General features: G+C 42.2%; 1 protein-coding gene across 2 annotated transcripts in view; it reads right to left on the bottom strand.

Annotated features, from left to right (window-relative positions):
• Nucleotides 1-27,401, bottom strand: part of pik3r3b (phosphoinositide-3-kinase, regulatory subunit 3b (gamma)) — a 289,080-nt gene that overhangs the window by 14,681 nt on the left and 246,998 nt on the right. Inside the window, exon 1 of one of the 2 annotated variants that reach the window (XM_052140872.1) lies at nt 1,604-2,254. The exons of the other annotated variant lie outside the window; for it this stretch is intronic. Within the exon in view, the coding sequence (XP_051996832.1) occupies nt 1,604-1,712 (109 nt within the window). The 5' untranslated portion in view covers nt 1,713-2,254. Of the gene's footprint in view, nt 1-1,603; nt 2,255-27,401 lie in introns of those variants that run through there. 2 annotated transcript variants of the gene reach the window in all.

The following is a 27,401-nucleotide window of genomic DNA, read 5'->3' as shown; positions in this document are numbered from 1 at the left end:
ACGGATCTGATAAACCTGTGTGCAGTGGCACAGAATGAAAGATAAGATTAATGTTTGGGTTGATCACACAGTGGTGTGCTCATTCATCCCCGTGGCAGAGCAATCGAAGGGCTTATTCAAGCCAGAAACCAGCTTGCCAAATTCGTTCAGCCCACCACAGCTAATTTTCTCGGAAATGAGGAGGTTAGGACTGAGCGTTAAGCTTTGTTCCCTCGAACAACGAAGAGCGTGTTGTAAACGTAATAACATTATTCATCTTTTGCACGTTTGTGGGCTCACTATTGGAAACAGGCTGGACCAAGAAACATTGCATTCATAGTGTGCCGATAAAAAAGACAAAAAAGACTTCACAATCCAACAATTATGGACAAAACATAACATCCAGTCTGTTAAAAAAATTATACACAAAAAATGTTTTGTGCTTGTGTTTTTCTGGTTTCAAATATCAATGTGCACAAAAACCTTAAAATCACAGCCTCATGAAAGACTGAAGAACACTGTATCTTTGCCTACTCCATTCACATTTCATGCTTCCAAAAGTGTCATCCCTCTTTATTGCAGGAACCATCCTATCAGGAATTAATGGCATGAATTAATGAGCCATTGTCAACTATGCCCATGACTTCTGAATAGGATCCAGTTTCCAGTATATATGACATCACTGTCAATGGCAATAAAATGGTGTCAGTGATTAATAAATGACACAGGAATGGTACTGCATGTGAATAAGGAGAACTGAACACTAAAACTAAATTTGGGGATCTGATTCTGAGAGACCCATGAAATCCCTAAAGAGCTTTCAGCATATAGAACAGAGAAGGCACAGCAAACAGGGGAAAAGAGAAAGAGCTATACAAAGTTCCTGACTTTGTAAAGGGAACAACATACATATCCACCACCACGAACACTACATAGATGACGAAAACCAATTCAGAGAGTGTATTTGGTCCCTCCAAATTTTGCATATCAGTACAATTTGCGGTGAGACAAGCAAAACGTCCAAATCTCCTGACACTGGCAGACTATAGGAGGACATGTAACACAATCTCTCCAGAAAGATCTCTCATTTAACCATTTTCAGGCTCAAATTAGAACCAGGACCAAGACTGAAAGAGACGATTACGTCTATTCATAGACGTAAACGGCAGTATAAACTTAAAAAGTATAAAGGAATATAGTCTGTTACGCGGTCAAGTGAAATGTATATTTTTTGACATGGCTCCTCTGTCTGCGTGAAAAGTAGTTTTATCATACATTTAAAATGTTGATAATAATATGAATGCAAGTACAGCGTCAAATTCGATGAAGGCACGTTTATACTGACAAGCTGACTGGAAAAGCCCTGGTTTAAGACAACGGCAGGGGTTTTCCTTTAAGAACGAGGGGGGTTTAAACGGTAACCATAGCCTACAAGAAAAATACTACATACAATTACAGTACAATACCGTTAAACCCCTGAGTGAATATCAATCTGTCTAGGCAGAGAGCCATAGAGCTAGCTAGTGCTCTCTATGAAAGTAATGTCAGGCTAGAATGCGAGTGGGTTTTAACGTAAAGTATATTGGACAAAAGAGTGTTGTTACTGTAATTGTTACATAGGTACCTGGCGGCTGGTCCATCTCAATGTAAAATATTAATTCAGTGGAATAGGGCATCATCACGTCCTTCCAGTCGTCATCTTCTTTCTCCGTAGTCCACACTGTATTGTACATGGTCTAAATTATCTGGTGATTGATTTAATCTCTCACCAAACTGAGCAAAATAAAATGTTCAACGCAAAAATCTTTGTTTAACAAAACGGAGAGCTCAATTTTAAACGTCTGAATGCCTGCTTCAGAATAACTGCATGTCGTGAAATCTGTCAAAGCACCAGGCTTTACTAATCCAATACACCTTGATCACGCATTTATATATAGAATAAAAAAATATGTATGAACAGTCCGACAGAATAGAGAGTAGATACCAGCTCTACAATCCACTCCGTCTTCATTTCAGTCAGAGAGCACTAGTTCCACCGGGCCCTTTCACTTCATGACGAGGAGTCCATTCCCCGCGCTCAAAATGGGGGAGACTTTCTCTAACCAGTACTCGTAGAACAAAATACTCTCCTCTTGCTTTAAGTTTAGCGGATTTGTAAAACATATATACTTAAATACACGAAAAGGAGAGCGAATTTAGTCACATTTGCTCCCAATTCAAGGTACGCGACGGTGTCGTTTCATTCAGAAGTGACATCATTTCTCGGCACCCCTTCTCCAGCGCGCAGTGGAATCGCCTCATACTGGATCATTCGCACCAGTGTAGGTGCTGTGGAGCACACAGACTTCAGATTTGGGAGCCAATCAGAACGTGAGGCTCTGTCAGCAGTTGCCAAAGTCGGAGTTTGCCTCTTTAAATATCTATTATTCGTAGCCGCGTGTTACTCAACAGCCAATGAACGTGTTACCGGGGCGGAAGTCGGCACCCTATTGGACAAACCGTTACTATGAGGTACAAAGCTGATGGGAAGAACAGAAAACTGGATTTGGAAAAAATGTCAGTGTTTTTTTTTGGTTTGGTTTTAAGCAGTGACTTGTGCACAGATGTTTCCCCTTACCTTCCCAATCACACATAAACACACTGACTGATTTTTTGTTTGTATGTGTGAGCAGTATATTAATACATTTAAAATATACTGAGATCAAAAGTGAACAGCCTTGAGGCAATACATATAAAAATGACATTCTGGTCGCCTCAATATTTTACTCACTGTTGTTCTGTGGTTAAACGTCTTCGTCTGTATTAATGTACATCTCATGAAAGGGATAGTTCCCCACCCCAAAAAGTCATAATATTCTAACTTTGTTGTTCCAAACCCACATGATTTGTGGAACACAAAATTAGTTTGTTAGGCATCATGTTCAGTCTCTGTCACCATTCATTTGATGGTATGGAAAAAGAAAAGAAGAATTTGTAATTAAAGTGAATGGTGACTGAAACTATCAGTCCTTTGTAACATTCTGCATATCATTTCCTTTTATGTTCCACAGAAGAAAGAAAGAAAGTCATAAAGGGTTGGAACAATATAAGGGTGAGTAAAGAAGGATAACAATTTTCTTTTTTGGGTGAACTATCCCTTTAATGCAGCAATGGCTGGTGGCCTGCTTTAGAAACAATTATTATGTGGATGGCAATCTGCCTCCCTGCATGCCTCTTCCAATGCCCTCTGTTAGCATCTGCCTGATCTATACATGAAGAGAGAGAGGATGTCCCTCCTCTGTGGCCAGAGCGGAAAGCAAAAGCATGACAATGTTTGCATCTCTTTAACGAAAGACAGGGAGGACCCTCCAGATGGCTCGTGCCTGACAAAGGCTGTCCTTGTCAACTGTGTCAAACTTGCTTAATTGTTACTGTCTAATGCTTCACTTAAGCATGGACAGATGGATCCAAAACAATGACAAGGAACTGAATAGGCACAGTAATCCTCAAAAGCTGTGGGAAAAATATTAATCACTTACGACCAAAGTATAATGAACAAGTAATAAATGCCACAAGCCCATGGAGATTGCATTCATTCGAACAGTAAATTTAAACCCACATTTGTTAGAGGTCAATCTGTTTCAGAGACTTGAACATTTCTAGTTCAGATTAAAGTGTTGCTATCCGCCTCTGCAACACTAGAGCCAGACACACACCCACGTGACCATAGGGATTTGAGCGTTAGACAAGTGTGTGTGTGTGCATGTGCGTTTGCCATAGAAACTGTAATGCACAATGAACTGCAGCACTAACATGTTATTGGTGCATGTCTGTCCAGACCTGGCTATTCCAAGATGTGCATGTTGTGAATTAAATGAAATGACAAACCATGTGATTTTAATAATTCATTGGTAAAGTGTTTTCTATGAACTTTTAGATGGTGAATACATATATACATAAAGATTCTGAATGCAAATTAAATGTAAATGTTTTCCATGATCAGGCCTATCTGGTGTTCATTTGGTTACCCAGGCACTGGGCAGGTGCCATCTATGTCAACATTACGGCTGCGTTCAAACCTAGTATTTGTTTACTTATTAGAATACATAATGTTACTTTCAAACTCTAGATATAAATTGTGAGACACATCTTCCATGAAATTTGCTTAATTTATTGTGGCATAAGCTCACATTATTTTCTGTTATTACTGTTGTCATGACAATCATATTTTAGACTTGCGCTGTGACTCTCAAGGGAAACTGAGAGCATGCATGTTTAAGTGACAGACTTCACAATGTGTGAACAGCACATACTGTTTCTTTGAATGCACATGCAGACGGACCGCCGCTATCATGTAACACCAGCTTTTCTCAGATATTATTTGTTGTTTCATTCATTCATTACATCCATCGGCAGATAATTTCCCTCTCTAACTTTAAAGCGATTCAGTGATACAGAAAGCTCCTTTAAATAGTTTTTGAAAATGGACACTCCACAATTCATACACATTTGACATTGCTAAATATATTTTTGATGATGACAATATAACGAAAAAGATGGCTCAAGTTTCTGGATGCGGTTGAGTAGCGCTGATGTAGCGCTGCCTTTGAGCACATCCTCACTCATCCGTTTAACTTAGAAAACTCAGCTTTTAGTTTCCTAATGTTATAATTTTCCAAGGTATGTCGTAATGGAGAGCGTTTTCGAAAGTCTCAATTTTTGGTTGAATAAAACACCCTTTTAATGTGAATGGGAGACGCAAATGTACAAAAACAATGTATTTTCAGATGAAAATGGATTAGTGTGGATGTGACTTTAGATGCCCACTCCCTATGTAGGCAGTAGATGGCACAACAGCTCACTAGGTTTTGGAACAGAGCCTACAATATGTAACAGACAAAAGTCACTAAGCCCTTACATAATAATTCAGTTTGTTGACACAGCCTGGCCTTAACCTACCTTCTAACAGACAATTTCAAAGGTTACAAAACAAGGTTATGAATTGTGTCTTTGTGTCTATGCCTTAAGCTTTTATAGTGATTGTAAAATTACATGTTTTGACAAATTTTACCAGCTGGATTCAATATTCCATCCTCATTCCAGCAATTACTTGAAAATGCTGAAATGCTTCTCCATATGTAGATTTGTGAATCTGAGCGCAAGAGGCTGGCATGACTAGCAGAAAGAGACTCTAATCTACCTGGCTACAAGACCCAGCTAAACGATGCCAAATGCTTTTGTAAGAAAAAGGGGAAAAAAAGAGGGCTGGGGAAGTTTTAAAGGTACATTGATGAGCTGCAGATTTGAGGATGGTGAATGAAAGTACATTTTCTGCATGCTAATATAAAAGGAGCTAGCTTGCCGGGTGGATATAGCCTGAATGTGCTGTTCCTGTTTTGACTATATGCAGCTTTGGATATCTCATATTTTATCTGTGACTGTAGCAACTAGATTGGAATGTACATTTTTGGTTCAGATGCAAATAGGCAGCTTCATTGTTACATTTTTAACATAGACATAAGGGTGGTATTGAAGAGGCACACAAAACCCAGAGCTGTTGTGTGACCACTGGTGTGCACTATACATAATTAATAAAGGAGCTGAAAGCTGAAAGAAGCAATATCATTGTTCCCCAGTTAATATCATGGAGGGGAAACTTAATTTCAATTCACTGTAAATTACTAACGGTGAGAGCGATCACCTTTTTCGTTTATTCTGCTGAGCTCATGAGAATCAGGCTGCTCTCTCGGTCACTGTCTCCCTGTTTGGAAATGTGATATTACGAAGGGCCTGAATAAGCAATAGGCTGTTTCTCAAAGCCACAGGGCAACTGAAGCAGAGAAGAACTGCAGATGCGCTAGGATACCTTGAGTATTTGTTTCTCTCTGATTGGCTGTTTTTACTTGGGGGCGACGACAGTGTCGTTTAATTATCAAATTCAGTTTTGAGGCTTTTAAACAGGCACCGAACATTGTAATTACAATTTCTAAATAGTTGCTGTAAGACTGACCTATTTTTGAATGCAGATTTTTATGATGTACCTATTTCCAAAATGTCTACTACGCAGGTAATTCAGGAGGTGTTACTGGAATTGGTAAGGGCTGGAGTTATGGAAGTTGAAGAGACTGGTCCAGATTTGCATGGTGTTGAGACTGTGTCTGGGTCAAACACGCTGGCTGCAGCGGAGGCTTCGGCTGGTGTGTCACCAGGAGACGTGAGTGTTAGTTCTCATCTGCTTGTGGGTCTGAATACAGAGGACTTTAAACTGGCAGTCCGACCTAAAGAACTTGACTTGAAAGTCAAACACCAAGGGCATTCCACACAGCTTTGCGACTTAGGCAGAGTGAGTTGGAAGCTCAGAATGCATGCCATTTTCAGGCAGCCTCAGCCTGTTGTTCCAAGTACTATACACTCACCTAAAGTATTATTAGGAACACCATACTAATACTGTGTTTGACCCCCTTTCGCCTTCAGAACTGCCTTAATTCTACGTGGCATTGATTCAACAAGGTGCTGAAAGCATTCTTTAGAAATGTTGGCTCATATTGATAGGATAGCATCTTGCAGTTGATGGAGATTTGTGGGATGCACATCCAGGGCACGAAGCTACCGTTCCACCACATCCCAAAGATGCTCAATTGGGTTGAGATCTGGTGAATGTGGGGGCCATTTTAGTACAGTGAACTCATTGTCATGTTCAAGAAACCAATTTGAAATGATTCGAGCTTTGTGACATGGTGCATTATCCTGCTGGAAGTAGCCATCAGAGGATGGGTACATGGTGGCCATAAAGGGATGGACATGGTAAGAAACAATGCTCAGGTAGGCCATGGCATTTAAACGATGCCCAATTGGCACTAAGGGGCCTAAAGTGTGCCAAGAAAACATCCCCCACACCATTACACCACCACCACAAGCCTGCACAGTGGTAACAAGGCATGATGGATACATGTTCTCATTCTGTTTATGCCAAATTCTGACTCTACCATCTGAGTGTCTCAACAGAAATCGAGACTCATCAGACCAGGCAACATTTTTCCAGTCTTCAACTGTCCAATTTTGGTGAGCTCTTGCAAATTGTAGCCTCTTTTTCCTATTTGTAGTGGAGATGAGTGGTACCCGGTGGGGTCTTCTGCTGTTGTAGCCCATCCGCCTCAAGGTTGTGCGTGTTGTGGCTTCACAAATGCTTTGCTGCATACCTCGGTTGTAACGAGTGGTTATTTCAGGCAAAGTTTCTCTTCAATCAGCTTGAATCAGTCGGCCCATTCTCCTCTGACCTCTAGAATCAACAAGGCATTTTCACCCACAGGACTGCCACATACTGGATGTTTTTCCCTTTTCACACCATTCTTTATAAACCCTAGAAATGGTTGTGCGTGAAAATCCCAGTAACTGAGCAGATTGTGAAATACTCAGACCGGCCAGTCTGGCACCAACAACCATGCCACGCTCAAAATTGCTTAAATCACCTTTCTTTCCCATTCTGACATTCGGTTTGGAGTTCAGGAGATTGTCTTGACCAGGACCACACCCCTAAATGCATTGAAGCAACTGCCATGTGATTGGTTGATTAGATAATTGCATTAATGAGAAATTGAACAGGTGTTCCTAATAATCCTTTAGGTGAGTGTATCTCCTGTTCCGCCTACCCCTCTGAGTAGTAGTGACATTGACATTAGTAGACAAATTCAATTGTTCTGACATTTAGAGTCTGAAGTCAACTCTTAATGCTTTTGAGTGCATTGCTGTCAATCTACATTGGCCAAAAGACGTTTGGATGCTTTTGCTCCAGTGTAAACTGGTTGGAAAAGCCCAAGAAGATTGTTCTGCTTTGTTTCTTGAGGAAAGTCTCAATTATCACCTTTTGAAAGCTTCTGTACTTCAAACTTATGAGTTGGTTTCAGAAGCTTATCGACAAAAATTCCACAACCATTTAAAAACTGCCAATCAGACATTGATTCTTTTGGTGAGTATTTGTCTGCAGAAATTTTAGATCATTTGAAACGTTTTACTTTCTATTAGTTTTTGAGGCCCCTCATTGTTACATTGTCCAACCCAAAGAAAATCAACAAGGTGTTTGTTTTGTGCATTATTGATATTGTGGTTTTGCTCTTTCTCTGTCTGTCTATGTGAGTGTGTTTGTGCTTGTTGTGTCTGTTCCAGGTGCAACTGATTTGCCAATAATTTGTTCCACCTGTGTGATGGTGATTGGTTGTTCCTGATTGCAATGCTAATAAAAGCTCTGTGCTGGCTTTCAAATATGAGCTATTGAGACTTTGCGCCAATTGAGCTTGTGCGCTTCAGCAATAGATTTGACTCCGTGTTTTAAGCAGCTAGCTTTGTAGGGATGTGCTGTTTATTTGACTATCCATCCTGTTTGGTTAGTTAAGTCAGGTTAGTTTAATTGTATTTTTATTATCTTCTTCAGGGTAGTTATTTTCTCCTTTTTGTTTCTAGGTTGTTTTGTTTATTATTTTGGGCCAGGGGTGACCCTGAAGCCCAAGTACCTGGTGAATATTTTTACATCTTAAATATTTGATCTACTTCCAATAATAAAAAAAATTGGATCTATAATCTTGTTGTCTTGGGTTTTTGTTATGATGGTTGTTGTGCCCTACCCCTATAGGGTATGTAACTGTAGGCAAATGTTTTAAAAATGGTGAAAAGACCAGTTCCCTATCGAGAGGTCTCTCCTATTGCGTAAGTAGCTTACGCTATGGGAAAACTCAGTTTCTCGAGAAATATTGAAGTCTTTATGTAAAACGCATTGCAGCTGCACAGCAGACAGCAATGAGCGAGGCAGCTCGGTCATTGGCTGTGCTGCAGCAACTTGCTCGAACCAATGACGGGCGACTCTGAGCAGCGACCATGGCAGCTCAGCCAGAGCCCGCCAAGATGGCCGTGGCTTAGGGCTATATATTAGGCGCCCGTCATGAGAGTTCTTTAGATTTAATCTCCTTCAGCAAAGACCTGTTCTTCGCTGGATCCTCCGGATTGTTGGAGTCTTTAGCCCGCCGTCGAAAAGCCTAAAGCAGGACCGCTAAAGAGGACGCCGGCGCCTTCAGCCGCCTTGAAGCCTTCTGCTACGCCATCCGCACGCATAGCGCTATATCCTTTTACTGCAAGCGCTTGCCTCTGCGACGCTTTTTTAGTAAAATAGTAATTTTCCAAGGCGTTGTTGCAAATGCCTTCAGCCTGCGCCTCGTGCAGAGGCCCTCTTCCTGATGGGGATCGTCACATCATTTGCACTCGCTGCCTGGGACCGGACCACGCAGAAGCTGCTCTCATTCAGGGCGGATGCCCGAATGTGACTCCCTGGGCCTCGCCGAGCTGCGCTCTCGCTTTGCCGCTTTCGCCGCAAACGAGCCTGCTTCCACCGTGCTGCCACCCCCTCTGTTTGAGCCGCGCAAGAAAAAGCGCCGCTCACAGAGGCTGCCAGAGCACGTAGACTTTGGTGACGTCACGCCGGCCCAGTCCCCGCGTGCTTCACCGCTTTCTGAGATCTCCCCGCCGCCAGTCCATTTTATGAAGGCGGACCAGCACCCCTCCAGCAGAGCGGTGGGTCTCGTCTCGTTCGGCACGTCAAGGGACGACGATGAAAAGGATAACAGCCTCTCTATTGACGCTGCATCCGACGACTGGCCGGGCTTGAGTTTCGACCCTGCGCCATCGACATCAGAGGACACGAGCACGGGCACCAGCATGGACTCTGAGATCGTCCGCATCCTGTCCAAAGCCGTGGAAGACCTCGGGCTCGACTGGTCTTCTCTGGAAGAACCCGCCCACAGCCGGCTGGACGAGTGGTTCCTGCAGGGGCGCCGGCAGGCCCCTCGACAGAGACCCTCTCCTTTCTTCCCCGAAGTGCACGACGAACTCACGAAGTCGTGGAAAGCCCCGCACTCTGCTCGCCTGAAGCCTTCTTTTTCTTCCTCGCTCTCCTCAGAAGACGGCGCAAGAGAAAGAGGCTACGAGGGAACTCCGCCCCTCGAGGAGGCTGTGGCCAACCATCTGTGCCCACCCTCCACCGCCGGATGGAAAGCCAAAGCTTCTCATCCCTTGAAGCCCTGCAGATCCACCTCAGCTCTCGCCGGTTGCGCATACGCCGCCGCCGGCCAAGCTGCGTCAGCGCTTCATTCAATGGCGGTTTTACAAGTTTACCAGGCCAAACTTCTCCGCACCATGGACGAGTCTGGACCTGAACCTGAGGCTTTCAAGGACCTGCGCAGCGCCACTGACGTAGCCCTGCGAGCCACGAAGGCCACCGCCCAATCCATCGGCCGGGCCATGGCTAACTTGACTGTCCTTGAGCGCCATCTGTGGCTGACGCTAACGGAGATGAAGGACGCGGATAAGGCGTCATCCTTTGACGCGCCTATCGCTCCAAGCGGCCTGTTCGGATCAGCGGTAAAAGAATTCGCTGAACGCTTCACTGAGGCCCGGAAGGATTCGCAAGCTATGCGTCACTTCCTGCCCAAGCGCTCCAGCTCGTCTCACCAGAGACCGCCTCAGCAGCAGCAGCGAGCCAGGGCGGCCCCTCCCGTCTCCCAAAAGCCAAAGAGCAGACCTGAAACGGATGCTCGACGCCGCTCGCGTTCCACTGGCCGAAGAAAGCCGCCTGAGCAACGAGGTCCTCGGCCCAAGATCGTGCTGAACCCGGAGCCTCGTAAGTCTTCCTAGCAATAGGAAGAAAAAGAGAGAGTACGTGTCTTGCAAAGGCCGGACCACTCTCTCTAAAACATGTAAAACATTACCCAGTCCCCTTACAGGCGGTTGGAAATGTCTGCACAACAGTCAATGGGCCAGTCACAGAACTCGCTCACTTGCAATCAAACGCCGTTTTAACGGCGACACACAGAAATCACGAAGAGAGTCATTTTCTGCCTGTGTCACTAAGGGTTCACATGTCCACACTAAAGTGCGCATTCCCACATACCAATACTGTCCAAACAGTGCCAAATACTTCCCCAGCTCAGGCTGGACGTCCAATAAATGTAGATCATGTGCCTATTGTCATGTATGCACCACTACACACAAGCACTGTTCCCACAATTATAAACACTTCCCCAGTAAAAGCGGGAAATACTATAAATGTAGCGCGCGTGCCTGCTGTCCTGCATGCACCCCTACACACAAACACTGTATGCATAGCCAAAAAAAACGCCGCCGCGAGCGGAAGACTTTATGAAAGTGGTGCGCGTGCCTACTACAGTATATGTACCCCCACCCATAAGTGCTGCCCATACAGTTTCAAACAGTTCTCTGTCTCATGCCGCAAACATCACAGATGCGATGCGCGAGCCAAGAGACTCCCCGCTAAAAGCGGGAAGCTTCATGAATGTGGCGCGTGTGCCTATTACGATGTATGCACCCCCACCCGAAAACTCTGTCCATACAGTTTCAAGCATTTCTCCGACTCATGCTGCAAGCACTTACCTGTACTCTCACACGCACCCCTGCACTCGGCACTCGGCACTCAACACGGTGTGAACTCCGTGTTAGCACAAGGCAATTTGCCGGTGGGGCCCATACGTTACTGCGACATGCCCCCAGCCAGCATTCAGCCCATATCTGTGCGAGCAAAAGCCTGGGAAAAAATCCCCGACATGCCGAAATGGGTTTTGAACATAATAAAACACGGTTACTCACTTCAATTCGCTCGCAGACCACCCCGCTTTTCAGCGGTGGTCGAGACGAAAGTGAGGAAAGATGTGTCACATGTTCTACGCACCGAGGTGCTCAAACTGATAGAGAAGGGTGCTATAGAAACTGTTCCTCCCTCTATGAGCGAGGCGGGTTTTTACAGCCGCCATTTTCTCGTCCCGAAAAAGGACGGTGGCCTCCGCCCCATCCTAGATCTCAGACATCTGAACAAAGCTTTAATGATTCGCTCTTTCAGAATGTTAACAACCAAACATATCCTTGCGCAAGTTCGCCCCGGGATTGGTTTCTATCAGTGGATTTGAAAGACGCTTACTTTCACATTCGATAGCGCCTCATCACAGGCCTTTTCTGAGATTCAGCTCGAGGGACAGTCATACCAGTACACAGTACTACCATTCGACCTATCATTGGCCCCCGTACATTCACGAAATGTATGGACGCGGCACTTTCCCCTGAGACAGCGGGAGTGCGAATACTGAATTACCTCGACGATTGGCTAATCATAGCACAATCAGAGGGTCAGTTAACGACGCACAGATCTTGGATTATCAGCCATCTAGAATGCCTGGGTCTGAGAATCAATTTTGCAAAGAGTGTGCTATCCCCCAGCCAGAATATCTCTTTTCTGGGAATAGTGCTAGACTCAGTGCAGATGACAGCGCGCCTCTCATCAGAGCGCGCGCTCTCTATTCGACGCCTTGCAACATCATTCAGAACGGGTGCACACGCCCCCGTCAAACGATTTCAAAGAATGCTCGGTCTCATGGCCTCGGCATTGGCGGTACTCCAGCTAGGATTGTTGCACATGCGTCCTCTCCAGCGCTGGCTCAAGAGCCGTGTCCCCACTCACGCGTGGCGCTCGGGCCACTTTTTGATCAGAGCGAATCACGGCTGTATAAAAGCCCTGACGCCCTGGAAAGCCGTCAACTGGTATCAAACCGGCGTGAGTCTGGGCGTAAATACGTGGAGAAAAATGATCACGACAGATGCCTCCAAAATAGGATGGGGGGCCCTTTACGAGGGCAGGCCTGTCTCCGGCTTTTGGTCAAACCCGGAAAAGCGCCTACATATAAACTGTCTGGAAATGAAAGCGGTCGCCTTGGCTCTCAGAGCCGTGCTTCCGTACCTGAAAAACGAACACGTCCTGGTCCGAACAGACAACATGACGGTAGTTTCGTATATAAATCGCCAGGGTGGACTCAGGTCGAGCTCCCTGCACTCTATGGCCAGGGAGCTCATCTTATGGTCACAACACCACCTGCGCTCGCTGAGAGCAGCGCATGTGCCAGGCGCCCTGAACCAGGGAGCGGACATGCTGTCCAGAGACAAGGTTCTCCCAGGAGAATGGTCTCTCCACCCCTGACGGTTCAGTGGTTATGGCAAACCTTTGGCGAGGTAGAGGTCGACCTCTTCGCCTCCAGAGAAAACGCGACTGCCCCCTTTTCTTCTCAAAGAGCACGGACGCTTCGCCCAAGTCTGGCCGAACCGCCCCTTGTATGCTTTTCCCCGATCGCGATGCTATCTCAGGTCATCAGTCGGATCAGGGAAGTGAAATGTGCAGTGCTCCTGGTAGCCCCACTCTGGAACAACCAGGCGTGGTTTCCAGAACTGATGCAGATGATGCAATCTGCCCCATGGCCGATTCCGTTGAGGCTAGACCTCCTCAGGCAGGCCAACGGGATGATTCTTCATCCCGCCCGATCTGTGGGCCCTCCATGCATGGCCCCTCAACGGGTTCCCGAGAACCTCCCTAGTGGAGTTTTGAGAACCATCACTGAGGCGTGGCGCCCTCTACGAGGCTTATATGCCCAAAAGTGGAAAGTGTTCAGTGACTGGTGTGATACCAAGAGCTTGAACCCCAAATCGTGCGAGATACCAAATGTACTCGCCTTTTTGCAAGAGCTGCTGGAGGCGGGCCGCACACCCTCCACGCTCAAAGTCTATGTGGCTGCCATAGCGGCGTCACACAATCCTGATAAAGGACGTTCATTCGGGAAAACGACCTAATCATTCGTTTCCTAAGAGGCGCTAGGAGGATGAACCCTCCTCGCCCCCTCTTCTGGGACCTGGGCACGGTCCTGGACGCACTCAAGAGTGCCCCGTTTGAACCTCTCCGAACCGTGCACCTTAAACAGCTCTCGCTCAAAACTGTGCTCTTGCTGGCGCTCGCCTCAGTCAAGAGAGTGGGCGACCTGCACGCGCTGTCATCAAGCGCTGCTTGCCTGGAATTTGGACCTAACGACTGCAAAGTTGTCCTTAGGCCAAAGCACGGGTATATTCCTAAAGTGCTCTCCACACCCTTCAGAGTACAGGTGATATCTCTGGCAGCGCTATCGTCCCCAGCAGACGAAAGCGACGCTAATTTACTCTGCCCGGTGAGGGCGCTCAGAGTATATTTGGAACGTTCTGCCCTGTTCAGACAGACGGAACAATTATTCGTATGCTTTGGCAGCCGCACTAAAGGTCTCGCAGTCTCAAAGCAAAGAATATCGCGCTGGATAGTGGATGCTATAGCGCTAGCTTATGAAGCCAAGGGCCTTCAATGCCCCTTAGGCGTCAGAGCTCACTCTACGAGGAGCATGGCCTCCTCGTGGGCGTGGTTGAGTGGGATACCCATTGAAGATATTTGTCGTGGCGGGCTGGGCCTCGCCTCGACATTTATCAGGTTTTATAACCTACAGGTCCCCTCATTGCATTCCAACATTCTATCAGCCTGACTGTAGAATGGACTGGAGAATGTATATGCTGAGCATTATCTCCTCCCTTATAAGGTCCGTCTCTGACTGACTTACAGGATTTTTTATGCATATCAGTACATAGAAAAATGCATTCCAACATTCTATCAGCCTGACTGTAGAATGGACTGGAGAATGTATATGCTGAGCATTATCTCCTCCCTTATAAGGTCCGTCTCTGACTGACTTAGAGGATTTTTATGCATATCAGTACATAGAAAAATGCATTCCAACATTCTATCAGCCTGACTGTAGAATGGACTGGAGTATGTATATGCTGAGCATTATCTCCTCCCTTACAAGGTCCGTCTCTTACTGACTTAGAGGATTTTTTATGCATATCAGTACATAGAAAACTCAGTACATAAGATATGTGCTTGTGTTTGTACTATGAGCTCCCACCATGGACCACCTTGGAAGGGCTCTATACTATCCCATTATGTAGCTCGCCGTTGGCCAGCTCGTGGAATAATCACTTTGCTTTAAGGCTCAGGCATCTGCCTCTGGCTTTATAGAGCGAAGTCAGCACGCACGGCGTTTTACATGGTGTTCCCATAGCGTAAGCTACTTACGCAATAGGAGAGACCTCTCGATAGGGAACGACTCGGTTACTAACGTAACCTCGGTTCCCTGAGAGGAGGGAACGAGTATTGCGTAAGCTGCCGTGCTAGTGCTTGGTCAGTTTCGCTTCAGTCGATTGAACCTAAAGAACTCTCATGACGGGGCGCCTAATATATAGCCCTAAGCCACGCCCATCTTGGCGGGCTCTGAGCGCTGTGGCCGTAGCGCCATTGGTCGCTGCGTTCAGAGTCGCCCGTCATTGGTTCGAGCAAGTTGCTGCAGCACAGCCAATGACCGAGCTGCCTCGCTCATTGCTGTCTGCTGTGCAGCTGCAATGCGTTTTACATAAAGACTTCAATATTTCTCGCGAAACTGAGTTTTCCCATAGCGTAAGCTACTTACGCAATACTCGTTCCCTCCTCTCAGGGAACTGAGGTTACGTAGTAACCGAGTCGTTTCAGGACCTAAATTATATGTTTTCCCTTAAACATACTGAATTTTAACCTAAAATTTATATGTTGATAAAAAAAAAAATCATGCCTCAATTACACGTGTGCAATAGAATGACCCGAAAATTACAATTAAGTGTTAATGATGCTGCAATAATGAGCAGCAGAGGCACACCTCTCAGCCTGGCGGCTTACTAGCTACCAAATGCAGAGACACCATTTATCTCCCTAGCACCACCACCTCCCTCTGTCTCCATTTCTGGGTGGCAGGCAGTCTGTGCTCCTGTGATGTCATTGTGCAATGTGAGCACCCATCTTGGACTGATGCAATACTCTGGTGACACTCTGTAACAGGCAGCCATCGTCTGCTAATCCCCACCCACATGCCCCTTTCCTCTCTCTCATTGTTTTTCTCTGTCATCCTCCACCTCTTGGTCCACTTTAAATTCCTACACTGTTCTCAAGTTTTAATCTGCCTCTCTTTCTCTCCTGGGTCAACTTTTCTTGTCATCTTGTTCTCTCTACACGCCTACTCCTAAGCTAACCTTCTCTCTGAACAGCCCTCTGGTTGTCATGGCATCAGGCACCATTGCTCAGCATTCTGCAGTTCAGCAGATAAAGGCCGGGCTGTTTAACTCTTGCCCATCTGAGCCAGAATAGTCTGCAAGACACAGAGATAGTATATCAGCAGGTTTTATCCACAGAGCATAGACTAATCAACAATTTACGATGATGATTAAACAGCCCCTAAAACTAAATATCAGGGATGACTAGATTAAACTATCAACAAACAGAACATCAGAGGGCTGGATTGTGGATTGAAGTTGAAGCTGCAATTACCCCAGCCGCAGTCTCTAAAACCTCCGCAATAAAATGAGCCCATTGTTTTCTAGTAAGACACTGGGGAAACCTGCTGGGTTCAACAGCTATCTTGGTGCTCTGTTATGAGACAAGTGGCTAAACAAGGTTTGCCTCTGTGAGAGTGTGTCAACTTGAGAAGCAAACAGTGACAGATTAACCCTTTCCAGGAACAGTAAGGCTGCACTTATAGAAGCCAAGTAATGAATAGACTCCATAGCTTTAAAAGATTAGAGGCTGAAACTTGGGTGTGCCTCTTTCAGCCTTGAGGTGGACTGAAGTCTAGAAGAATTACATATGGATTGTGTGTTCATGTCTGTGTGCAAAATTGCAAAGGTGGTGGCCTATCAGTCCTTTAAGAAAATCATGTTTAAGAACATTGAAGTTTTATGACTTTTAGTTCACGCCTACTAGCGTTGTCAACTATTTGTTAGTGTACTCCTAAAAGCTGACTAGATTTATCTTAAGTAAATACTGTATATGCTTATTGTCTAAAGAAATGCTCTCTAAAATTAAAATGTCCCTTCCCCTAGAGTTCATAGATTTGATGTAACTAAAACCTATTGGCTGTTTCAAAACCGGGATGTGCCCTTTGACATTTCAATAGGAAATATGTCATAAAAGAAAGAAAACAGCGCTATTTTATATACAGTACATAATTCAATGTGTAGTCTATAATTTTACTTCTGATAACAGCACTGAACTGTTTTTTGTTTCTTACTTTTGTGCGTGTGTGAGTGTGTGTGTGTGTGTGGGGGGGGGGGCAAAACATGACAGATTTATAAATTATAATGCGTCCTCCTCATGTGGTTTTAAATGAGGATGGGAGTCTCATTTGCATCTTTCCAGTCTTAGTTTGGATGCAATTCAAATGCCTAGCAACCACAACCGTGGGAGTTGAAGGCAATCAGGAGTAGATACAATGACATGCATGTGTCACTGAGTTCAGTCTTCTATCAAGGGATGAAACAGGCATCAGGTGCTGGTTATAATTGTTACTAAGAGCTGGGGGTGGGTTTATTGGATAGTTTGTTTACTTTAACATGAAATCTCATTGGAACTGACACGATTATCAGATGAAATTAATTACGCTTACAACTTCAAGATACTTGTCACAACCCAAGGACTGTTAAAACCTGCCTTTTACTGTAAAGATTAAGGAAGACATACTGTAACTTATACTGAAGTTTAGGTGACGCACTCTCATGTAATATTTCCTCCCATATGCAAGTACAAGTGACAAGATACATGTAGTATCATATTTAGGTAGTAATCTGCCTGCAATTAAAATTCAGTATGACATTAGTTTGAAAACTCAGTGGATGGAGGGACAAAAGGGAAAGTATAGAGGTGTGATTCCTTGATGCACATTGGTTAAAGGCTGCCATTAGTTAAGCTTGATGAATAATTGTATAAATATATAAACCTTTAAACAATCAAGATTTAGAGAAGGTAAATGTGCCTCTACAATACAAAGTGTGAAAAAATAACAATGGATAAAAACATATAAAGGAATCTATACTTTACAAATCTATGTTATTTAAGCCCAAAATTTTAAATCTTTTCAACGGTTCAAGCTTTAAAAGTGAAGCTGTGCCAGAATGCATATTTATTAATGGGAAAAATATAAAAAAAAAAGGAAAAAAATGGGGGAGATTTTTTGTAGTCTTAACTACATAGGGGAGACCAGGGACAGTTATAACACTTTTTGCAATTTTTAGCAATACATCAAAAACCATTTATACTGGAATAATCAATTTGTTATATTATAAACTTCAATCTGTCAACTGCATCATTTAAGTAATGATTACCTTTTTTTCATACTATATGACAAAAAAGAGGCGAAACCATCAAATTATAATGCAAGAAAATTATTTAATGGGTAGAACATCTTCAAAAAGTTTAAACAGGAACTCAAACATCTCAACAACAGAGAGAGAGGGGGTGGGGGGCTCGGTAGGCCTAGTCCGAGTCACAGTTGTGGCAAGTGTAGAAATCCCTTCCATCTGTGCAGTCCTTGTGTGCCCAGGCTTTACAGGACCAGCACTGGAGCCAGACCTCCCCTGGCTTGGAGAAGCTTTCCAAGCACACAATGCAGAAATCATTTTCATCATCAGATGACTCCTGAATTTTCTGCTTCTTTGGTTTAGATTTTTTGTTGTTGCCGAAATTAATTTTTCTTTTAGGTGCAGACCTGCTTTTCTCAGCCTCCAGTTGTTTTTTCATGGGACTATCTGTCAGGACAGAGGTTTCCCTTCTTTTCCTGCCCTTTGTCGTCTGCTTTCTTGGGCCAGCTTTTGGGTGTGGACGGATGGACACTGGTGAAAAAGTTGTGTCCATAGCAGAGGATGATGGCTCAGGCTCAGGCTCAGGATTGGACACCACACATGGTGTAACAGGGGATGAGGCTCTAATTGGCATGGAGGATGCCACTGTTGCCACACTGGGTGAGGGAGTTGTGGAGGAAGATGGAAGCTCTGGTGTCACTGCTGGCAGTGGGCGGTCTGTGACTAGGGATGGTGCAAAGTCAGTGTCACTGACAATATTCCTATTAAAAGGCCAAATTCCAGTGCATGCAAACCCTGCCTGAATATTTGCTGGTGATGCAGCACGGGGAAGGGCAATATTTACAATGCCTGGCATATCATAAATGGTCATTGTGGCTCCTGGATGAGCTTTCATCCAGCTGTCACAGCAGTTGTATACGAGCCTCTTCGATCCAAGGGCTGCAGCTTATTTCAATTATGCAAACCTATGCAAAGAGCTGTTTTGTAGCTTTAGGTTCTTGAGATCTGAAGTCTTGTAAGGTCATATGTGTAATGAATTTCACAAAACTGTTACAATAAATGAACATACAATGCAATATTTTAAAGCATGCAAACATAATTAAAATGCACATGATGCTTCAATGTACTGGCAGGGTTGTAGCTTAAACATGATTAACATGCAAACATTTTCAGAAGTCAATGCTAAGTAAGGACAGATAAGACAAAAAGAGGACACTAAAGAGGGGTGTTGGACGTACATATGTGCATGTAGCCCAGAGATCTTCTATACTGAGATAACGGTCAACTAGCATATAATCATTTTCGGATACCATACAAATAAAAGGGGAGAGCCATAAACTGACTACCTGTCCCAATCTTGTCCGTTGCTTCTCTTAATAAAAAAACAATTGTTTCGTATTACAAATTACATGTGTGGAGTACACATACTGTAGTTCATATCAAAAGGACTGTTTAGTGCACTGTAAAAAATGTCTGTAATTTTAATGGTAAATGACTGTAACAGTTATACAGAATTTTTTTTTTTATTGATTAACGAGTATTAACTGTAAAAAATACAGTACATTTTAAAATATATTTTAAAAGACAATGCAGTTTTTAATAATAAAATGTTGTAAAAATAAATTGTTTTGATGTAAAAATATGAATTTCCTGTATAATTAATGGTAATAATTTACATTATGTTTAACAATAGAGTACATGTACTTTTTACAGTAAATTATTGTTAATATTACAGTAAAAAAATATATAATCGGCCGTTCCCACAATTCCCTGCATGACCCATCATATTTCATTATATTTTATGGGAATAGTTATATTTCATTTGGCTGGGGGAATTAACGCGTTAATCTTTGCGATTAATTTGAAATGATTAACGCATTAAAAAAAATAAAGCAATTGACGTAGCACTTTTTTAATTTTATTTTGCCTCAATCACAAACACTAAAGCCTCCATTTTAATGACTTCCTCTTGCGGTGGCTATTGTGAGTGTGCCGAGCCAAGTCATCCTGGCATGACGGAGAAGGACAAAAGTATAGTTTGCTCAAGGTGATGACAACTACTTGGGCATCACAGCACACTTTTAGATGAAAAGTGGCGATTACGTTCGTTTGCCTTTACTGTGAGTCAAACCACAGAGCGCTACCTTGCGGAGGCATGCGCTGAACATATTTTGGAAGTCACATGATGGCAACCGCGAGACTACTAACGTTTGAACACCTGCCCTGTGTGCAAAGAACAGACACGGTTTGTCTTCATGACTGGGGATTCGACAGTGTTCTGGTCAAATGTCGCAAAATTCTCGCAAATCTGCAGAAACTACTTGTGTGTGTGTGTGTGTGTGTGTGTGTGTGTGTGTGTGTGTGTGTGTGTGTGTGTTTTTTTCCTCCCTTCCTGTGTCTTGTGTGTGTGTTCTCTCTATCTGTGTGTGTATTGTGTGTGTGTTTCAACATGGTTTTTAATTTCAACTTGCGCTTTAACATTTTGTTTTTGATATTGTTGGTGCATATGAAGAAATTGCCTTTCTTTTGGCATATTGCCTTGAGTTCTAAGCTGATCCAGTCATTTTGATAACCCTGATGGTTTTAATATCCAACTTGCACTTAAACACTTTGTTGTTTATAATTTTGCTGCATGTAATATATTTGATGGGGATGAATACTCTGTAGTTAAATGTTATTTAAAATATACTTCCTTTGTGTTGATTAATTTAATTAGATGATTCTACATTTAAATATTGATGATTACAAGCTTGGGGGGAAAATGCGATTAATTGCGATTAATTAGTAAAAAAAAATGTTAATCGATTCCTAGCCTTAGTTTCTTCTTATTTTTTGTATCAGTTACGTACATTGGGTGTTCTGTTTTATATTTGATGTAGTTTAATTAATATTTACTGCATTATTTAAATTTCACATGTGTTTCCCTGATGGTGTTTAGTGTTTGTGTGGGTGCAACTGAGCACTTTCTCTACATATTTATTGGTCATTGCTACTGGAAGAGACACTATTGGTGAACTTCATGCCATCATGTGCTCTTCTGTAATTTTTACGGTGATTAACAATACCTTATAAAGTAAATAGCTGATTGAAACCATTTCAGAAGTTTAATGTCAAGTTTATGATGTTTTCTTTACTGTAAATTTAACTTTTATTTTTTTTACAGTGCCAGTGTGGTCATGTAAATTACAACAGTTTTAAACTGTAAAATGTACAGGTTGTTCTGTAAAGTTGTTTACACTTTTACTGTATTTTTTAAATAATTATTCTAGCAGTTATTTATTTTTTGTATATTTTCTTTTTACAGTGTTTAAAACATGACAAAGGTAAGCAAACAGGGGTAATTTCATTAAGTGATGAGCTGTTTCCTCACAAAAGCAGTTTATTCAGCACACATGCATCTCCTCCATAGACTAAAAACTAAACTAAAACTAAAATGGCCTCTAACCCCTAACCAGTGTACCGCCCATAGAATATCTATGGGACCGCAGCTATTTTATGCTTAGCTTGTAGGCTCCCCTTACTAGAAGGGCTCTGTGTAGCTTACTTAAATTGGAAAAGACTTAAGACCATTTCAGACCAAACGCGATGTGATAATGTGAGGCTAATCGCCGGCAAATGGCCCTTTCCCATAGAAAACTAAGCGAATGACCACTGTTAGCACATTCACGCCTTTACAATAGGTGGCGCTAATCGATAAGCAATTCTACAATATTATGTATGGTAGGTGGCTCAGTGGACCATTGAGCTGGTCTGCCCTCTGCCCATGATGGCTCATGAGAAGAGCGCGGGTGTTTGCTGTCCTTTTCTGCATATCGCGGCACCGTTTTGTGGTCCGTTCTACATAACGCGACAGCTCATTTTAGCTTATTCTCATTTTAGCCAGTTCAGCACGTTTCACGGCCGACCCACCGGCCCGTCGTTTCTCCCAATGGCCATTCTGCCCCTGATTGGCCCCAAAGTGCGTCGGCCCACCGGGAAAATGCCCGGTATGCCAGTCCAGCCCTGTTTAAATCTTAACAAGACTGTAACCATGTCTTCAACATTGGGGACCAAACCATTTTGGGGGTTGGGGACCGCTGGTGTTGAGGTCACAATTTTACATTAAATTTTAGCAATTTTACACTTTTATCCAAAGTGACTTACAGTGCACTTATTACAGGGACAATCCCCCTGGAGATACCTGGAGTTAAGTGCCTTGCTCAAGGACACAATGGTGGTGGCTGTGGGGTTTGAACCAGCAACCTTCTGAGTACAATGTATGTGCTTTAGCCCACTACACCACCACCACTCCTATTTAATGGTCTTCTTTGGTCCTTTGAAACAGTAAAGGTGCTGAATGCAATCATTTTCCGAATAAAGGCCCAAAATTTGATTTTTGGTTTTGTAAGATCCATGTTTTTCTTTTTTTTTAAGTTCAAACAGTACAAAACAAACACTGTATCTGCATTGCTAGCTAGTTTCAGTCATCTTTTCTTTATTTTTTCAAAGAGAAATAATGCATCACTGATGTATCTGTAAAATGACATGACTTTGCCAGCTGGGTAGCAAAAAGAAAATATACAAAATTACTTACTAGATTCAAGTTGTCCTTCATTGTGTTTCCCCCCAAGTAGAATCTTAAAGGTGTCATGAATTGGATTTGTATTTTATTTTATTTTATAATGTTACTTGAGGTCCACCTATAATGTTAGCGTGATTTTTCATTTAAAGTAGTCTATAATTGTCTATAATAGGTAATTTCCTATCCAGTTTTTGTGCCTCTGACTCAAATGCAAACATTTTTGGGGCATGTGTTCTTGAAGATTTCAGTGTAAATGCCCACTGCTGTGATTGGGTAACATCTGTGGGGTAATTTTGAAAAATTTGAATGGTTAAAATATGACAACCGGAGGAATTCATCCATACATGTTTGAGCCAGAGTCTGATCCCGGATTAACCCCTTCCACAAACACCAGGGATACTGCAGTCTGTGACAGCGTGGTAAGTAATCACTGTAATTTACTTGTCTATTTGTGTAATATGTATTACTTTTATTCTTGTTTAAACCAAGACGTGACACAATGGTGTGTATCTTGTTACATAGTTGTGGCATTTTCCAACGGTGAAACATTTCCGTGTTTTACAAATGCTGAGTAATGCATGACAGTACCAAATAAAGTCTAAATACATGATGCTATCACATTTATAACTGTGAAAATATACACTTCTTTCGTCATATAATCATCTTTCATAATATATTCAGTGTAGTGACAAACGCATTATTTGTTCATTACAATGAGTCATGTTTTCATTAAAAAGGGAAAGAGATTGTCTAAATATATTGATATCAATACTCTTTAGGTGCATCAGTGGCAATTGTGCCATCATGCCAACAGAACAAGAAAATATATGCTGCTTAGAGATCCCTGTGCATTAATACAACTAATACACAAGTGTCTAAAACCACTAGGATCAAATAAAATACTTCGTACACATTTAACAGCTTGCAACATACGAAGCAAAACAATTAACATGGATACTCACATGGATATATGTTGCGACATCTCTGTCGGGTCCAATATAGGTCTGCATCAACTTTTCATTTAAGTCTCTCTTCAGTTGTGTCTTGTTTGTGAAAGAATCATCAGCAAAATGAAGTGAGCAAACAAACACATTCTTACCGACGTGATCCGGAACTTCTTTAAAAATAAACATCAGCCACTCTCTCTTAATGTAGGGATCCTTGCAAAGCAAATGGAAGAGATCTAGTTTCCCACAACCTGGCACTGCAACATCTTGACATCTTCGTGGCCATCATGACACCTCCAAAAATAATCTCACCGCTCTACTCTAACTAGCATTGTTGGCAATAAAGTATGCCTTGATCTGCTTATTTAGAGGATGGGCTGTGCTGATGTAAAATCAGGGGCCTCTACTCGCAGGGTTGGCGGTTCGATTCCTGGCCGAACCGCACATGACTTCATATGCTGAAGTGTCCTTGGGCAAGACACTGAACAAAAACACATCATCACTGCTTCAGTGTTTAATATCGGTGGTCAAAACAGCTTTCTGTGCTTTAGCGGCAACTGTTTTTGCAGTGTTTGTGTAATATTATGTTTGTAATTTTCCCTTCTGTATGTATATGGTGCTGGCCACCTCCTTTAAATTCAGTATGTGTCTTGTCTAGTGAATCAGTCAGTTTGTTATTTATTTGAAGTGTCTAGTCCTGGTTAGGTTTTGCTGTGATTGTCCTCTGAAAGAGTAAGAGGCCAGAGCAACTGTATGTTATTTGAAATAATTTTTGTTGTCTTCACAAATGTTATGATGTGAACTGAACTGCATTTTAAAAGACTGTCACGATACACCCTCACTTTGCCCCTTGTTTTGTGGCTACGGAATTCTTGTTGTGATTTGCTGATATTGATGAAGGCAGATCCATCACAGTTTTGATACAACATTAATAGGATGAGGTTGTATACGTTTTGGACTAAAATGGTAAAACACAGCCAAGCCTCCATTTATCCAGTTAGGAAAACAATCAAACGTAGGGAATGCAACATGACAACATGATCACACGGGAGGTCAGCACTTTTGTTTCCTAGAGTTCTGATACACAATGATCGGTCACATTATGCTGACTCACCGACAAATGGCATCTCTTATCAAACATTTTTGCATCGGCTCTAGCATGTTTACTTTTCCCCGTAAGTGTTGTTGGCATGTTCATATCCCGGAAGTAAACACGTTTGCATAATCAGCTACGAGCATGATTCTGAAGTTGCCTTATTCCCTCTAACATATTTTTACTCTACTGATGTTTAAGTTTAATTGTGGAGTTTGGGGTGTAGATATTATAAAATATGCATTCCACTTCACTGTATTACAGCCTATACAGCTGACAATTTGACCATACACCCTGAAAACTGGAGCTCATACATGTCAATACTCCCAACAACACTTACTGCTTTGGCCACTTGGTGCAGTGTTTTGCATTTCAGTAAGCACACACCAATTTCAGCTAAAGAAATGTCAACTGTTTCTGATTTCACTGTGAGATCAGTCTGAACAAGCAGCTTAACAGCTTAACTTCACTTGCAAACATGGCTATGTGTCCTCAAAGGCAAAAAAAAAGAGGTAAGGGAGAAAGATGAGGGGAAGATGAGTGGTGACAACAGGACATTATGAGAGATGCAAAATGAGGTAAAGAGTCTGAAGGGCAAGGCTGAATTGAAGGCATAGAAACACCCTTTGTGGTTTTTACTTGTGTATACACGCAGAAAGCAGCGTTCAAATTAGCAAAGTAATATCCTCACAACGCTTGTGTAAATAACAAATGGCATCTGATTAAGAATATTTTACTCTCTGTTGCTTTGCTTTATTTAAATATATTCCATAGTTGTTGCTGTGTTTGTTTCCTTAACTTTCTGTTGCAACTTGCAGCAGAATTGCACAGTAATAGTGGGGTATTCTCTCTTACGTAAAACACTGGAATTCCACATATATGTGGAGGTAAAGGACAGTCGAAAATGTACACTGGTAATATATGAGTATAGTTATTGTTTGCATGGCATACCGCAATAAACCGCATGTATGTAAAAAGGGTCATTATATGGAAAAAAGATGAAATAGAATGGTGACTGAATCAAAAATTCTGCCTAACATCTCTATTTGAGTCAATTCTTCTTTGAAACTGTATAATTACCACCATGCATAGGTTCCAATGAAAAAACATTTATGGTTTGGATAAACATGATTGGGAGTAAATTAAAAACTTCAAATTATCACCTTATATGTTTCATATTTCAAGATCTTTCAACCATCCCTGGTTCTTAATGTTCAACTTCTGGCTCAGAGGGATAAAGGAAAGAGATTATGACAGCAGAGTAAAACTGAAGATAAAGTAAATTAATTGTGCATTTGAAAATCTTTCTGACCAGCAAAGGTAGGAGGCAAAAAGAAAAAAAATTAAGTAATTTTACACTGATTAGATGTTTAAAATCAACATTTAAAAGCCTGATGTCTTTCACCTCACTTTCCTTACATGAATATGGAGGCCAAAATATTCTTCCCAATATTTTGTAAGCGTAAAAGGCATCCACTATACTCTCAGAATGTACAGTATATACATTTTTGCACTGAATTTACCTTTACCCAAATGAGACATAAAATTTTATCAATGCTAAACTTGTAAGTAGAATCCTTAAGGCACATCATGATGTTACAGTATCTGGTGCTTCGGATGCATCCTTAACTTCTTTGCAATAGTTGCTTTAGTCTGGTTACCGAATAGTTTCATCTGAGTGTGGAAGTTCTAGCACATCGCATGGGACTTATCTGCATCTATAATGTTTTGTCCTGTGAACGCTTAATAAATTAACAAAATAAACCAATTATAGATTTTTGTGCATTTATGCAGAATTGTTTGAGAAAGAATCGTGATGTATCTGTGAATCTAAATTTTCCCCCAGCCCTATAAAATTGATACTCTATTCACTGTGACAGGTCAGTTTGACCGTATGTAGCAATCTGACCATGTGTATGCAATGAGAGGATAAAACGCTCTCATCAGATCAGCACAATTTTTTTCTCCAGGCCCAAGAAGGCAGAGGGTGATTTACTTGTGATCGCTAAATTGAATAAGCTTGAATGAAAACAGGAACGGTGGAAGACAAATTACAAGAATGAAAGGTTCTCTTATGTGCACAGACACAGTTATTGTGGTCAAAAGACAAACGGTCCACAAATCTTACTAAGGACAAATTACATTATGTGTCTATAATTGAGAAGAGCATGCTAATGTGCATTGCAGCAGTTTGCACAAACACAGAGCAGCTGCGAGACATGAGTTTTGCAGAATGTTTCCAAAGTGGCTGTGGGAAAAGCAAATCTGGTGAATTTGACTCTTGCAGTTCAGCTCACATTAATTATTAGTTATTTCACAGCGGAACATGATATTAGATTCACATGTTTGACATGCAATGTTGAGACTGACTGTTATATTTGGGTTCCTAGAGACCCCAATGTGCAGATAAAAATAATGACAGTAATTTTAAAAATACCCTTTTTTTTAAATAATTTCTCATCATTCGTTTTGATATGCTCCTCTGACCTCAAACCCAGTAGGCAAATACTATTGAAGCTGTATTCCTCTGTTTTGCTGAAGAGCAGACATGTAGGCTACTTCTCAGAAATGTGATTGGTATTGGTAAGTAGGATTTTTCAAGTTTGATATTCAGTTTATAATCAATTCTCATAATAATCATAAAAGTCATGGAGTACCATCCTTTACTATAATGTTAAGTATATTTGTGTAGCTAATAAAATGGCTTTTAGGTCTCTCAGAACATGAGTGTTAATCAAACTGTAATGCTTTTAATAAGATAAAATGCAAGACTGTGAAATCAAAGTGTAAC

Source organism: Xyrauchen texanus, chromosome 13 (assembly GCF_025860055.1).
Source record: "Xyrauchen texanus isolate HMW12.3.18 chromosome 13, RBS_HiC_50CHRs, whole genome shotgun sequence".
NCBI lineage: Eukaryota > Metazoa > Chordata > Actinopteri > Cypriniformes > Catostomidae > Xyrauchen > Xyrauchen texanus.
The sequence above is the reverse complement of the archived record's forward strand: the minus strand, read 5'-3'. Positions and strand labels throughout refer to the sequence as shown.